Source organism: Ipomoea nil, unplaced genomic scaffold (assembly GCF_001879475.1).
Source record: "Ipomoea nil cultivar Tokyo-kokei standard unplaced genomic scaffold, Asagao_1.1 scaffold3245, whole genome shotgun sequence".
Lineage (NCBI taxonomy): Eukaryota > Viridiplantae > Streptophyta > Magnoliopsida > Solanales > Convolvulaceae > Ipomoea > Ipomoea nil.
Genome location: NW_017619673.1, coordinates 203671 through 219454, shown reverse-complemented (window position 1 = coordinate 219454; position 15784 = coordinate 203671). Strand labels below are relative to the sequence as shown.

Below are 15784 nucleotides of genomic sequence, written 5' to 3'. Positions count from 1 at the left end.
CCAAATGTCCAATTAATTATAACCAAGTCATCGGTTGACCCGTTTTAACTTTTAATGTTCTATGAATTCTATCGAATGTAACTATAAACTATGTAAATATTCATTTATCTCTTGATTTAAATTTTAATGTGCCCAAATGCGCAATGCTCATCCGGTTGACCCGTTCTATCGAATTCGGATCTGGTTGATCACGTGACTCGTTTTATCGAATGTAATTATGTAAGTATTCATTTTCGATTTTTAGTTTTAGTTCAGATGGTTTAGCCCGCCCGATTAATCCGACAACTCGAAGTTTAGGGTTAGGGCTAGCCCGATCCGAGAATAAAATAATAAATTAATCGACAACCCGAATCCGATAAGCCCGACAACCCGACAGGGCTAGCCCGAAACCGAGTGGGCTGGCCCGATTGACATCCCTAATTACGAGGTCCTATAGGTTCCCCGAGACCAGAACGCAGATGCTGACATGTTATCCAAGCTCGCCCAAGGAGCCCCAGAGCATATTTCAAAAATAGCCCGAATTGAAGATTTCAAGAGGTCGAGCCTGGACGCCTACTCGGTCCTACCTGTGCAGACCCGACCTCCCTGCTGGTCGGATCACCTCGAGGAGTATAAGAAGACAGGTGTGCTACCTCCTGACGAGGTCGACGTGAAGTTGGTGAAGCGACGAGCTCCTATGTATGTGATCATGGGAGACACACTTTACAAGAGGTCCTACAACGGCGCCTTGCTGCGATGCATGTACCCAGACAAGGCCAGGTCAGTCATGGAGGAGAACCACGAGGGGACCTGCTTCGCCCACCAGGGGGCCTTCACCATGTCCAGGAGAGCCATCTTACAGGGGTACTTTTGGCCGAAAATGGCCAAGGAGTGCGCCGACTACGCCAGGAGTTGCAAGACCTGCCAGCACTTCCAGGTCGGTCCCGGCCGACCCGCCACGAGTTACGCACCCATCAGCTCGGTCATCCCCTTCTCCAGGTGGGGGGTGGACCTGGTGGGAGCTCTACCCATGGGGTCGGGAAAAAGAAAGTACCTCATAGTTGCGCTGGACTACTTTACCAAATGGGTGGAGGCGGAGCCGCTAGCGACCATAACAAGCGGCCGTTGTAAGAAATTCGTTTACAAAAATATTTTTTACCGTTTTGGGGTCCCCATGCAGCTCATTACCAACAACGGACGCCAATTCGAGGGGCAAGAGTTCAAGGGGTTTTGTGCAGAGTGGCACATTACCCACAACTGGGTGGCCGTGTGCTACCCTCAAGCAAATGGGCAGGTGGAGAATACCAACCGCACCATAGTAGATGGCCTGAAAAAGAAACTGGAATCCGTGGGGGGAGAGTGGGTCGAAGAGCTCGACGCCATTCTTTGGGCCTATCGCACCACCCCCCGGAGGGCCACTAGGGAGACACCTTTTTCCTTGGCCTACGGTTTTGAAACCCGAGCTCCAGCAGAAGTAGCCATACCTTCCCGGCGGGAGGAGGACTACGACCCCGACACGAACGAGGAGCACCATAGAGCCGACCTCCACCTAATCGACGACAGGCGCGAGGCAGCCGCGATCCGAGCTGAAAACTAGCAAAGACAAACCAAAGCATACCATGATAGGTGGGTCCGACCCCGCTATTTTCAAGTGGGTGATTATGTACACAGGAGGAGAGAGGCAAGCCAGCCCCAGGCCGGAGGGAAGTTTGCCGCCAATTGGGAGGGCCCATACATTGTAGCAGCTGTGGTCCTCCCAGGCAGCTACAAGCTCAAGACCCCCAAAGGGAAGATGATAGCTCGGGTCTGGAACTCGGAACATTTGCTGAAATACTACCAGTAACCCCACCACGTGAGAGGTGGACCTTGGCATTGCTATTCTAGGAGGAGGACCATTCCCCTCCCCCAATAATGTCTTAGTGGACGACAATATGCGGAATAAATTTTCTTGTTACGAAATTTGTTATGAGGAGGACCCTTGTTATGAAGTTTCATTTTCTTTTATTTTTCTCCCTTAAAAAAAAAAAAAAAAAAAAAAAAGAACCATGTAAAATGAGGGGGAACGAGTGCTCACCTGATTTCCCCCCGCGGATCCTATGGGGCACAAGGTCCAACCTCGCGTACCAACCCCGAAGGAGGACGCACCCTAAGGGGGCACGAGGCCCGACCTCGCGTACCAACCCCGACATAAGAGCCAGGTGGCATAGTCCGGAAGGACTCGGCCCGAGCGGCTAGCGTGCACCATAAGGGGGCTCGAGGTCCAACCTCGCGTACCAACCCCGACAGAGGAGCCCGGTGGCTTGGTCCGATAGGACTTGGCTCGAGCGGTTAAGCGCACCCTAAGGGGGTACGAGGTCCGACCTCGCGTACCAACTCCGACGGGAGAGCCCGGTGACGTAGTCTCATGGGACTATGTTAAGGAGGCTAACACAAGGCCAAAAAAAAGGCCTAGCGCACCTCGGCACAACACCGGGGTGCACCATGGCAGCACCTCGGCACATTGCCGAGGTGCACCATAGTACCACCTCGGCAATATGCCTAGGTGCATCAAGGCGGATCTCGGCGCGTTGCCGAGGTCCGTCCGTTTCGCACCTCAGCACGCTGCCGAGGTGCATCGTGGTGACACCTCGGCAACGCGCCGAGGCACGGAACCTCGGCCGGTGCCGAGGTCTCACACCTTGGCACGACCCGAGGTTGAGCACCTCGGCACTAGCCAGGGGCTCATTAAGAAAAAAAAAAAAACACAACTAAGTAAAGGTGAGGTAATGGCAGGTAAACGGTGGCAAACATCACATCAACAAAATAAAGGAGGCCGATGGTCCATTCAAAATGACAAATCTAGTACATCACCAAGGGAGAACAAGGTCGGCTACTTTGAGCTCGGACCACGTACGTGAGGAAGGTCGGGGTAGTGCTTTGTCTTATTCTCGTTCGTTGTTGACTCCTCACAATGAGGATAGTAGGGGACTCATGATGGATATATTAGGCGCGGAGCAAACCGACCCGGGGGGAGCGGAGCAAGGAGGTGGAGCGGCCCAAGACGTCTCACCTCAGCTCAAGACATCTCACCTCGACCCAAGGCACCTCGGCCCAAGACACCTCGGCTTAGGACACCTCGGTCCAAGATGCCTCGGCATAAGACACCTAAGCTCAAGACGCCTCGGCACAATGCACCTCGGCCATGGTGAGCTCGGCTACATTTGCGCATGGAGGTCGGGTCGGGATATCTACTCTTTCGTTGTCGACTTCTCACAACGAAGAGAGTGGGGGACTCATGATGGATATATTATACCCACGACCCACCCGGGGTAGCAACACGGACCCGGAGCACCACGTTGGAGCCCAAAAGCACCCCAACCCACGGCACCTTGGAGGTGCCCCGACCCGAGCCGAGTGACGTGGGGCTCGGGTCGGGTAGCACGACCATACCCGAGCTCGGGCCACAGCGAGCTCGGGTAGGGGAGCTCGGCACTACCCGAGCCCGGGGACCCGACCCGGCCTGGTCCACCCTGGTCCCCGGTCAAAGGGCGATCTAGCTGCCCCCTTTTTAGAGGGAGCGGTTGGGGGGGGGGGGGTTTGTTGCATATAAAAACCCCCCACCTCACCTTGTTAGGACAACTTAATTCATATTCTCGATACTTTGTCTTACTAAATCTTTGTAATAGCCAATTCCACGGCATTTAATATAATATACGGTCTCACGGCCTTTACGACATCGTTCTATATTATTTATTTATTATTCATATTACGTTCTTATCCGGATTTATTGATTCGGGTCCACCCCGGGTTAATTAAATCCATCAACAGGAATATTTGTAGTAAAATGTGAGACAGAGTAACGATTTGTGTCTTGAAATTCGGATCCTCTACAGTGTGACCCCATGAGGGTATTTATACAAGAAATATGGCATTGAAGAAGGAAAGAAAGAAGAAATTAACTAAAATAATCATAGAAAAGCTTCTAAAACTACTGCATTTCCATCATAAAAAAAAAGGGAGTGACTTGGCGTACGAAAGAATCTCCGCTGAATCTGGCCTTATCGCCTCTATGGTGTGCACTCAGTCAGGGACACACCGACTGCATAGTATTGTTGCCCACCCAAGCCGCACTGCATAGTTTTATCGCCCACTCGAGCCGCACTGCATAGTCTTATTGCCCTCCCGAGCAAAGACGAGCCGCCCAATCACCCACCCGAGCAAAGACGAGCCGCCCACCCGAGCAAAGACGAGCCGTCAGACCAACAGGGGCCTTCTTCTCCACATCGCTAGGTGCCCTAGGCGCCCGGTGCCAAACTGGTGCCACTACTCAACTTCCTACAGCGTACCTGACATCCCTTTCTATGATGTTATCTAGAGTGTAGCTGAACTTTGTTTTCCTATGCCTTCCGCACTAAATAATGTTTTTTGTTCAAGTATGGTTTGCTAAAAATTGTTAAAGATGTCAAGAATGGGATTTGAACCCATGCCCTTTCGGACCAATACCTAAAACTAGCGCCTTAAACCAACTCGATCATCTTGACTTTGAACACAATAATTTAGGATATCTTTTTCTTTGTTCTATGTGTCTAGTTATCTACTAGTTCTGGTAACAAACTGGCTAGGCTCCAGTTTTGATCTGGTAATCGGCATTTCAGGTAAACATGTTATTTTGGACCTAATTTCATGATTTTGTGTTGTTTAGGAACCCAATTGCATTGTTTTTGAGTTTGATGGCCTAATTGCAATTTGGTGTACAGTTCAGTGGCCTATTTGACCCTTATTCCTCAATAGTTATGCTGTGCAACCGTGTGCACCATGCATGGTGCACATGGTTGCAAAACGACGTCGTTTTGACTAAAAACACGCATCCCATTTAAAAAAAAAAAAAATCAGTTTCGATTCCCCTCAACAACATTATTATGGATATATAGTTATGAATGATTGCGGATATATAGTTATGAATTTGTGGATATATAGTTATGAATTTATGGATATTTAGTTCATTCATTGTGGATATTTAGTTCATTCATTGTGGATGTTTAGTTCATTCATTGTGGATATTTAGTTCATTCATTGTGGATATTAAGTTCATCCATTTTGGATTTTGTGTTATTCATTCACTGTGGATATATAGTTATGAATTTGTGGATATATAGTTATGAACTTGTGGATAGATAATTCAAATTATGTAAAAAAAATAAAAAATGTTATTGCCGGGAATCGAACATGAATTTTTTTTTTTTTAAGTGGGACGCGCGTTTTTAGTCAAAACGACGTCGTTTTTGCAACCGTGTGTATGGTGCACACGGTTGCACAACATAATTTGCGCTTATTCCTTTATTATTATTATTTTTTTGGTGAAGTGTAAATTTAGCAAGCCAAAAAATCGAGAGAGTGCGGACAAAAATCAAACTCTATAATGATCTTCAAATAATGCTTCACTCACTTGACCACTCTTTAGTCCTTTCGAAACATAATGATATCTTTTGATAATTTGATTTGGTTAACGATTAATTCGTTTTGAGATGGTTGGTTAACCAAAATTTTAATTATATAAATAAATAAATAAAAATTATCTAATATGTAAAATCCCTATAAATTTGTAATGTTGTTATGGTATTGTTTTTGTATATTTCTTAAGGATTTATTATTATATGTATTATTTTAATTAGATTTATTATTATCTGTATTATTTTTAGGATTTAACCGATGGATTAACCGAAAAAACTTCAGTTCGGTTAATTCGGTAATACAAAGTTCGGTTCGGTTAACGGTTAAAGTTTTAAAAACTTCAATTAAAACGGTTCGGTTAACCGATTGCACAACCCTAGTCTTGATATACAAAATTAAACTAAGAGCAACCCCATCTATGATTTTTTGTGGGGTCCAATATGAGTTGGAGGATAGAGAAGAAGGGGAGAGAGAGAGTGCATTTTGAACTCCTGAGGGATAGTGGTTTTTTGTAGGTCCCATGAGAGAAAAAATGGAGGAAAGACCGCGCATGATTTTTTGTGGTACATTTTAGTTTTTAAAATAATAAGAAGTAATATGGTGGCAGGAGACATTGTCCCGGCCAATATCAAATATAATAATAATAATAATAATAATAATAATAATAATAATAATAATAATAATAGTTACTACCCATTTTGGTCCCTCGACTATTAGATAATAATAGTTAATACCCATTTTGGTCCCTCGACTATTAGATAAAATGATGCTTTTGCCCCTCTCTATAACAGTGGATGGATGACAATTGTAATGGAGGACCAAATTGAGTATGATTTACAAGTTAGAGGACTAAATTTGGTACTTTTAATAGTATGAGACTAAATTGTGCATTACCTAATAGTTGAGGAACCAAAATGGGTATTAACTCTATTTTAAATATAAGATCTCAAAATCACTCAAAATTAAACTTGTGTTAATTTTATAACATTAATCTAAAAAAATAAATTTGAAAAAATAAGTGTTAGTAAATAAGTTTTCTAAACAGAAAACAAAGAATAAAAACTGAAAAATTAAAAAACAGAAAATAATTTTTTATTAGTAAACGAACCCTAAGGTTAGTTTTTTATTAGTAAACGAACCGTAAGGTTCAAACTCAACTGTTTTTCTCAAACAACCCACTCTGAAATAAGATACACCACTCCCACAAGGAAGAAGAGAAATCCTAGGCCAAGCTTCCTAGAAAAAATTCAAGAAAAATGGTCTGTTAAACCCACTTCCTCGAGATAAAACTTCCCTTGGCAAGAACAAAAAATCGGAGCTAACAGTCGAAGAAATTTCAGAGCTTGGGCTGCAATGTTTTGCGAATGGAACTGAAAATGAAGAAGAAAAAGTAGAAGTTAGTGAGTGAGTGAGTAGTAGTAATTCAAGAATTGAGGTAAAGCTTCCTCCCTGGGCTCATGGAGCCCTGCCCAGAAAACATTTGTTTAGTTCTGATGCTAGAATTTTATAAGACAGGAGGAAAGCATTAATGTTTAGTTCTGTTACAGAAGCGTAAAAAGAAGCAGAGACACGAAATACTCACTCTTCAACAGGATCAACCCAGTAGTCTATCAGAGAAAAGATCATCACAATTTCTTATCTTCGTAAAATTTTTTCCAGCACTCACAACACCAAGTTTGTACCTAAAATGAACACAGTTCGATAAGCAAAAGGAATTAGTATCATCATATTAGCAATGAAAATCTTATTAAAAACCATAATAATATATAATATGAAGGAAGGAATTAGTACTTGTCCATGATGGATTATATACATTTTGCTTAGCAAAACCTGGATCTATAACATAAAAAATGCCATCTATTGTTAAAGAAGCTTCGGCAATATTTGTAGCAACAACTACTTTTCTCTTCCCTGGAGGGGCAAGCTCAAAGATTCTAGACTGCATTTCACTAGGCAGGGCACTATAAACAGGTAAGATTATCAATTCAGGAACATTCTTACCCAGACCTTTCATCCTCTCATAAAGACACTGGCAAGCATAATCAATCTCTTCCTGATCAGTCAAGAAAAGAAGGATATCACCTTCAGGTTCTGTTAAGTGAATCTGTAAGACTGTTATCAAGATAGTCACCCTCTGGCTGCTTGGTGTAAAGTATCTCCACTGGAAAGGTTCTCCCCGGGATAGTAAAGATGTTACAGTTGAAAAAGTATCCAGAAAACTTCTCTGCATCTAAAGTTGCAGATGTGACGATCAACCGAAGGTCTGGTCTTCTCTTAATTAATTGCTTCAAGAGACCAAAGAGAACATCAGTATGAATGGTTCTCTCATGAGCTTCATCAAGCATTATAACGGAATACTGAGACAAACTCTCGTCCACCAGTATCTCCCTCAACAGCATACCATCTGTCATATACTTTATCACAGTCTCTGGCCCAGTACAATCCTCGAAACGAATGGCGTAACCAACTTCTTCCCCTAACCGGCAACCAAACTCCTCGGCAACCCTCTTTGCCACTGACATTGCGGCCATTTTACCTCTTGTAGTATATCCTGCCTCAGCTAGATACTGAACCTGTCTCTCCAATGACAACCAAGACCTGGTTATCATGTACAGCTTCAACCAATTCCTTCTTCAGCTTGTAAATGGGTAGACTCTGCCTCTGCTCCTGAATGGAAAGCTTTGACCTCTGTGATCCGAATCCCTGAAAGCCCAATTCTCGTCCTAGTCCCTTCCATATTTACTCCAGATGGATTTTCCCTCAAACCATCATCATCTAAGCTCTTCTTCAGTGGTAGCAAATCCTTTCCAGTATTCTGGTCAACATCCCTCATAGACAAACTCAATTTCTGCCCACTCACTGAAATTACCTTCACGTATACCTCCTCATCCCTCTTCACCAAATCTTTTGCATTTGCAACCCTCCGAGTTGCCATCTGTGAAACATGATTGAAGACTTGTAGTGGTTGTGATTGTAGTGATATATAATCAAATATATGAATTATGAAATAGATAATTCATTTTTCATTTAGAAAAATAGTTTTTTAAAGTTTTCCCTTTTTTAGAAAATTGAAAAATATTTTATGTTTTCAAAAATGGAAAATTGTGCTAGTTAACATGTTTTTTTTTTTAATATTGTTTAATTCTCTAATTTTTTAAAGAAAAGAGTTTTTCCCCATTTTGGTCCCTTGACTATGACTCATTCTCAATTTTGCATTTTCACTTTTAATTGCACCCAATGTGGTCCCTTGAGTTTTAAAAATTACCCCAATTTGGTACTCCGTTATCTTTTCCATCAATTAGGCATTAAGTATGGGGGTATTTTAGTCATTTTGTTGTTTTGGTCACCTTTTCCCTGCAGGAAGGTTTTCTAGTATTGTCGGCGACTTCACGAAGGTTTTCTCAGCAACCGATGCACTTTTGACGAGAACTCAACCCAAACTATTAATGAATTCAACCCAGTTGAGGTTCCATCTAACTGTCCAGTTAGTTTTGACGAGAACATGGTTGAGGTATGTATACAACAGTTTCTAAATTCTAATACCATTTACTCCCGAGAGGATATATATTCGATTTGTTTGGCTTCCTCAATTGTTTAAATTTATAATATAAATGCTGTCAAATGAATAATAGCTAGAAATTCCTTTCTTCAAAAATTCATGTTAATTGTTATTATTGATGCCTAACAAAACAATCCTCAACCATCACCGTCTAACAGTGAAGAAGATCGTCAACTTGTTGATAATGGAGATGAACCCATGGGTTTGGGAGAAGAGGATTTAGGCGCCACGAGAACCAAAACTGCGTCGGTTGCTCACCATTCTTTCTAAGCTCATCTTCTCCGATCAACAGTCTGAACCATGGGCAATGATCCCGAACCTTCCCTATGCTCAACCACAGCCTCAGAGTGACCATGCAAAGCCGCGACCACCGGGAGAACCTCCATGTAAAGTCGCGACCGCCGGCAGTCCACTCCCCATGAACCAGCGAGCTCTTCGACTACTTTCATACTTGGGAAACGACCGGCAAATCTGCCAAGAAGGCAGAAAGATTTATCTTCTTCGAACACAAATACATCTTCAACCCCGAGGTCAGCCACACCATTGGTGTTGAACTCCTTGAGAAGGCATTCATCACCTTCAAGCTTTTTGGAATTATGAAAGGGAGCAACGGGGATGGACACGGCTTGGGTGCTCTGTTTCTCACGCTAACAACATCAACTCCAAGGTCGACGACAGAAAGGGTACCCTTCGAACCTAGAGAACGGGAGATAGAAGGCTCAACTGACTGAGGAGCAGTCGATTTCCCTTTTCCGGCCAGGAAAACGACATAAAAACAGACCGAAAACAGAGATAAGACCTAGTTGAAGTTGTCGGTTGCCGGAGAAAACCTTCGTGAAGTTCGTGGAGTCTAATTGATGGAAAAGGTGACCAAAACAATGAAATGACCAAAATACCCCCAAACTTAACACCTAATTGATGGAAAAGGTAACGAAGGACCAAATTGAGATAATTTTTAAAAGTCAAGGGACCACATTGGGTGCAATTAAAAGTGGGAATGCAAAATTGAGAATGAGTCATAGTCAAGGGACCAAAATGGAAAATTGTGCTAGTTAACATGTTTTTTTTTTAAAGAAAATTATAAAAAAAATTCAACTAGTAAATGGGTCATGGAGTGTCCCTCCCAACGGTCAGCACACTAAGTGGTAGGAGATCAAACACCCAACCTGGCCAACCATGTTGGTTAAAGATTAACCTTTTAAAAATTATATTTAATTCAAAGTTTAAAAGGACTAACCAAAACTACACTGGGATCGGAGTTCAAAAAAAAAAAAACTAAAGAATTGATTAGAGAAAGAGGTTATAGAAGATTTCAGTTTCTTATATGCTTTCAAAAAAGATCATTTGATCCAAATTAATTATAATTTTTTTAAGGTAAATAATGTGTAAAGAATCACAAGTTTATCAAATACATACTCAAGCTTAAACATATGGTCATTACCAGAATATCCATATTATTATTGTTTATGGGGGTGTAGCTCATATGGTAGAGCGCTCACTTTGCATGTGAGAGGCACGGGGTTCAATTCCCTACACTTCCTGAAGTTCACATAACTTCAACATTGAAGAGAAAAAACTTTGACCATTTTTCCAATATATATAGAGGAAGGTTAAGTGCGGTGTCCAAAAACGTAAAAACACCATACACCAAAAACACACATGTGGTCAGAAATACATCATTGGGGGTGGTGACTTATATTGTGTATTTTTTGGTGTTTTTTTGCATTTCATTGTGATGTGTTTCCCTTACACTGTTGGTGCATGTTATTAACACTGTTGGTGTATTCTGAAATTCCGCCGCACCTAAGGACATCGCTGCATTTGAACTTTTATATATATATATATATATATATATATATATATATATATATATATATAGGGGCACGATATAATGCGAACGATCACCCAAGAGAGAAATAATAACCATCTGTGAAACATGAACTAATCCTTCCTTCCTTCTGCACTCATCCAGCTGAACAAAACAACCTGTGTCCATTACACTAGAAACTCTCCCCTTATACACTTTATACAATTCAGGTTCCTCCGATCTGTTCTGTACAACCCTTTCTTTCTATCATATCTATTATCCCTATCCCTGTCCTGACTTCGATATTCAACATCATTGCCCCTTTCTCTTCTACCGCCTCAATCTCCCGTTCGTAACAGGAGAAAACAAGAGAGAGATACACTAGTTTCTTCACCACCTGAATGTTCGAACTGATAATCACGCACTACAAGAAATTTCACATTTAGTGATAATAGAAGTTGTCATCAAAACTATCGATTTTGGTCACTATTGAAATTAGTGACCAATTTTTGACGTCAATATATCCTCCGTCACAATTGTAGTAGTGACGACTTTTGAAAAGTTGCCACAATTACTAAGACTTTTGTGACAATGTTTATGTACACTAAAAAAGTATTTGAGTGATATCATTAATCATCACAATAAATGTACATTTGGTGACGAAATATGTTATTACAAAAAATTGATCTAGTGACAACTAAAATCGTTGAAATTAATTATTTTATTTTGACAACAATTTAGTCACAATACTTATACTTATTTGTGAGAATTGTTATGGACTCAAAAATGGTAATCAGTGACCTAAAAAGTTATAACAAATAATTATTTTGTTGTGACAACAATCATGGTAACAAATATTGTATTTATTTGTGACAAAAAAGAAGTTAACTATGAAACAATCATTGGTTTTAACTAGAGCCGTAACAATACTGAAAATTAATGGCAAAACTTGTGTCACTAAAATAAGTTGAAATAGTGTCACTATTGTCAACCTTGATAGTTGTATAAGTGACCATTATTTGGTCACAATTTTTTTTTTCAAATAATACTAGCTAAACGCACACACAATATATATATATATATATATATATATATATATATATATATATATATATATATATATATATATATATATAAAATTATTTATTTTAAAATCTTGTCATAATTAAATGTTTTAATTTAATTATTATTTGGAATAAAATAAGCCTCAACAAATTTTACTTATCAAATTAAAATATATATAAAAAGAGACCTCATTGTCTAACAAATATATGTTGTTAGAAATACAATAAAATGCAAATAAAAATATTTTAAAATAAAATATCTTGATTATTCTTCACTTGAGGTATTGATGGAGATACATTGCTTAGCATATTTGGAATCCTTGATTGCTTGATAAGTGAGCAAAAATTTGCTTGATTTCAACAGCTTATTTCTTTAAAGCTACCTGTGCAATTTCTTTAAATTTTGTAGCGTACTTCTTCTTCCAAATTCTTTCCTGCAGTAAAATAAAAAAAAAAACAAAAATATATAAATATACAATATTATATATAAGAACAATATTAAATTTTAAACTCAAAATTTAAAATATCATATCACATGTACAACCAATAACAATTAAGTAGGTTATTTTAACAATTCTCGTAAGACAAAGATGAAAATGATATTTACAACACTCTTTGTATCACCCCAAAATTTAACTTCAATTCTTAAACTTTCTTTTATATATATATATATATATATATATATATATATATATATATATATATATATATATATATATATATATATATATATATATAGTTTTTTTCCCTAAACATACAGTAATACATAGGGTTGTGCAAAACCGACCCTACCCGAAAAAATTGCCCGACCCGAGACCCGTTGCAACCCATCCGAACCCAAGCCAAATCCGACATCACAAATCCGATCCACCAAGTGAAACGACGCCGGATTACGTGGTTCGGATAGGGTAGGCAAAAAACGCATCCGACCCGCCCGAACTATCTGATCTTTCCTAGGGTTTGCTAAGGTTTAGTATGGTACGAAGTCGTATAAGGCTATTATATATGTAAGCCTTAGCTTTTGTGCAGCCCTCTACACTCCACTCTCTGTGACCCTTCACCCTAATTCTCTCAATCTCTCATTCTCTCTGACTTCTCTCTACTCCGAATCTCCGATTTTCTCTGTGACTCTGTGAGAGTGTGAGACTGTGACTCATACTCTCAATCTCTCATACTCTCAGAATCTAAGTCTCTCAGAGTCCTCTCTTCTTCTCTAATCTCAGTGACTCACTTACTCGTTGAGTCGTTGAGACCTGTGCACTGTCCGGCTGTGTCTGATTCTCCGGTGGCCGTTGGAGGCTTAGAGTGGTGGAAGCCCTTCTCTCTGGTGATTACTGGTTAGAGACCCTTGTTCTCCGGGGAGTATTTGGGGAAAACAAGTAAATCGCTAACCCTAGTTTTTATATTTATGATTATTCACTGTATTTTGATCTATTTGTGTTATATGATGATATATGTGTTATAGTGTGATCTATTTTGGTGAAAGCTGTTTTAAACCCAAACCCTAGTTCTATATTTGTGATTTATGTGTGATAGTGTTAATTGCCACGTGGTGCGGTAATTAAATAAACAAGAGACCAATTAATGAAAGTAAATAACTCTTATTGATCACAGTGAAGTCCCTAAGTACAATCTAAGTGGCTGCTCTGAGTACCGACTGACTGCGGTCGGGATTCTCTAGCAACAACCTATCAATCGTCCAAAAGTCGCGCACAGTGTCGCTATCGCGGGTATTTATAGCCGCGGAGCCGGAGACACAAATCCGGCCATTCGGCATGCTTCCCACGTAGCAACCACGTGTCAACGTCCCGGGTGCCCTGGCTGTCAATGCGTGGAGCCGCCACGTGTTCCTCGTCAGCTCTCTCGCCAAAGGGCTACCGCTCGGTGGTCGACACTGCCGCTCGGGTAACTCCCGGTCGGATCCCGACCGGGTCTTTCACAAGAAGAAAAGGACGAAGGCACACCGGTCGGGGTATTCCCTACCAAGAGCCCCCCAGCCCGGGCCTTTTTGACCGTCCGGGAAAAAACGGGACGGGATGAAGAAGCCCAACCGTCAGCCGCCAAACCGACCGGCCAGCTGTCATTCCCTTTCTCGCCACGTGTCGACGATTGCTGGCCTCTGCGACTGCAACGGTCGCCTCGAAATCAGTGCGGGTCGTGTAACGCAAGTGGGCTTGTTTCCCGCCTAAATGCTCTCCTATAAATAGGCCCTTGAGGCCCTCATTTGAACTTTCCTCAATCTTCTGAACCAATCGGCACCCTCAGAGAGTCCCGAACGAGCTCTTCAGCAGACCAATCGAGCAACTCACCTGCAAACTTTTGGAAAGTCTCCCTGATCGGTAAGCTCTCTACTTCCTTGCTTTTGTTTTACTTTAAGCTTTGCACGATAGTAGGATAGGACTAATTCCGACCCAACGTCCCGAGCCCTATACTAACCCCGACCGACCTTTAGGTAGAAAAGATGTCGGACTCGGACAGCCAGAACGTCTCGGTCGCAGACTACGATGACGAGGTCGAGCAGATTAGCGAGGAGGTGGACATCATGTCCTATTCTCCGGAGGTCGTACAACGACCGCAACAAATCCCCGACCGAGCCCCCGAGCGAGAAAGGTCGTCGAGCTCGTCTGGGACGTCGGGGTTGAGCTCCAGCGGGTCGGGGAGCTCGAGCGAGGAGAGCGGGAAAATGTCCACGAGCGGACGGAATTCCCTGGTCGAAAGCGTTAGGGAAACGCCTACGAGGGTAATAGGGGATTACCCTCAGGTTGGGCCCGAAGGGGGCGACCGGGCAGATGACGCAGAGCCGGTCGAAGAGGACCCGGCTGAGCCAGCGGCGCCAGGCGGAGACGGGTTTGAGTTTCTCAACAGCGAGAGCGTCGAGACCCAGATGAGCAAACTAACCAAGGGCGAAGCAGCAAAAATCGCCGCAACTCTCGCCGTCGGGTGGAGTTTGACACAAGCCGGCAGCTCGGGAATATCATTGAGCGGCACCGGGGAAAGTGGCTCGGGATGCACTACGATTCCCTCATGGCCCCGATCACTTTCCCCTTCTCAGGCCTCCTCACCGCGTTCCTGGGTTACTACCAGGTGGTGCCCGGGCAGATTTGCCCGAACGCGCACCGGGTGATTGCATGCTTTCTGCAGATCTGCGGTCGACACAACCTGGCCTGCACCATGGAGCTCTTCAACTTCATCTACCAGGTGAAAGTGTTGGCGGCCACATACGGGGGCGGGTATCTGATGACCCAATCCCGGGCGGACATGTGCTCGATTGAAGGTCTGCCCGGGAACAACCGGGGATGGAAAAACCGGCTGTTCTCCGTGAAGTACGAGCCGTGGATCCTCCCGGTCGAGAGGGTCTGGAGTCAACGCTTTAGAAAGCAAGTTATCCCAGCCGAGACTCAGGCCCTCAAGGACGCGGCCACCAAGATATCTAGAGAGATCTATGAGTATCGGATCTTCAAGACGCCCGAGTCCCTCGAGGCGCCGACCTGCCCGAGCCAGTATACGACGTGCCCGAGAAGTATAAGCCCGAGCCTCGGGGCGTAACGATCGCAAGGATGCCCGCTCGGGGCAAGCGAAAGGGTAAAGGTTTAACACTAACTCATCTTCCCGACCCTAACACCCCGAACGTGCGTTACTTTCCCGAACTAACTGCCTTGTTCTTTTATTTTGCAGAAATGGCAGATTTTGGAGATGACGAAGCTCCTCTTCCCCCGTGTAACACCCCGTGTTACGACCCCTAAAACCAATTAATTAATTAACCCATAGCCCAAGAGAAAGAATAAATTATAATAATTAATTAGGGAAAAAGGCCCACCATAGTCCATGGGCCCTTATCCCTAAACCCAATCCTTAGTTCCAAAAGGAATAGAATTAGCAAGCCTATAATATTAGTTCCTAATCAGGACTCCTAAATATATAAATAGGGGACTTAAGAGGCACCTA

General features: G+C 42.5%; 2 protein-coding genes and 1 pseudogene across 2 annotated transcripts; 1 reads left to right on the top strand and 2 right to left on the bottom strand.

The window, feature by feature from the left end:
- Positions 1–466: 466 nt before the first annotated feature.
- LOC109169042 lies at positions 467–1576 on the top strand. The gene is made up of 2 exons (XM_019317941.1): positions 467–916; positions 1160–1576. The coding sequence occupies exons 1-2, from the start codon at positions 467–469 to the stop codon at positions 1574–1576; spliced, it is 867 nt and encodes a 288-aa protein (XP_019173486.1).
- A 5495-nt stretch (positions 1577–7071) lies between these two features.
- LOC109169041 lies at positions 7072–8097 on the bottom strand (annotated as a pseudogene).
- A 1-nt stretch (position 8098) lies between these two features.
- Positions 8099–11011, bottom strand: LOC109169040 (probable pre-mRNA-splicing factor ATP-dependent RNA helicase DEAH5; the record flags this gene model as incomplete). The annotated part of the gene is made up of 2 exons (XM_019317940.1): positions 10893–11011; positions 8099–8341 (listed from the first exon to the last, which is right to left on the bottom strand). Coding segments are annotated over exons 1-2 (315 nt in total), but the record flags the coding sequence as incomplete, so codon positions are not given.
- Between the last annotated feature and the right edge of the window lie 4773 nt (positions 11012–15784).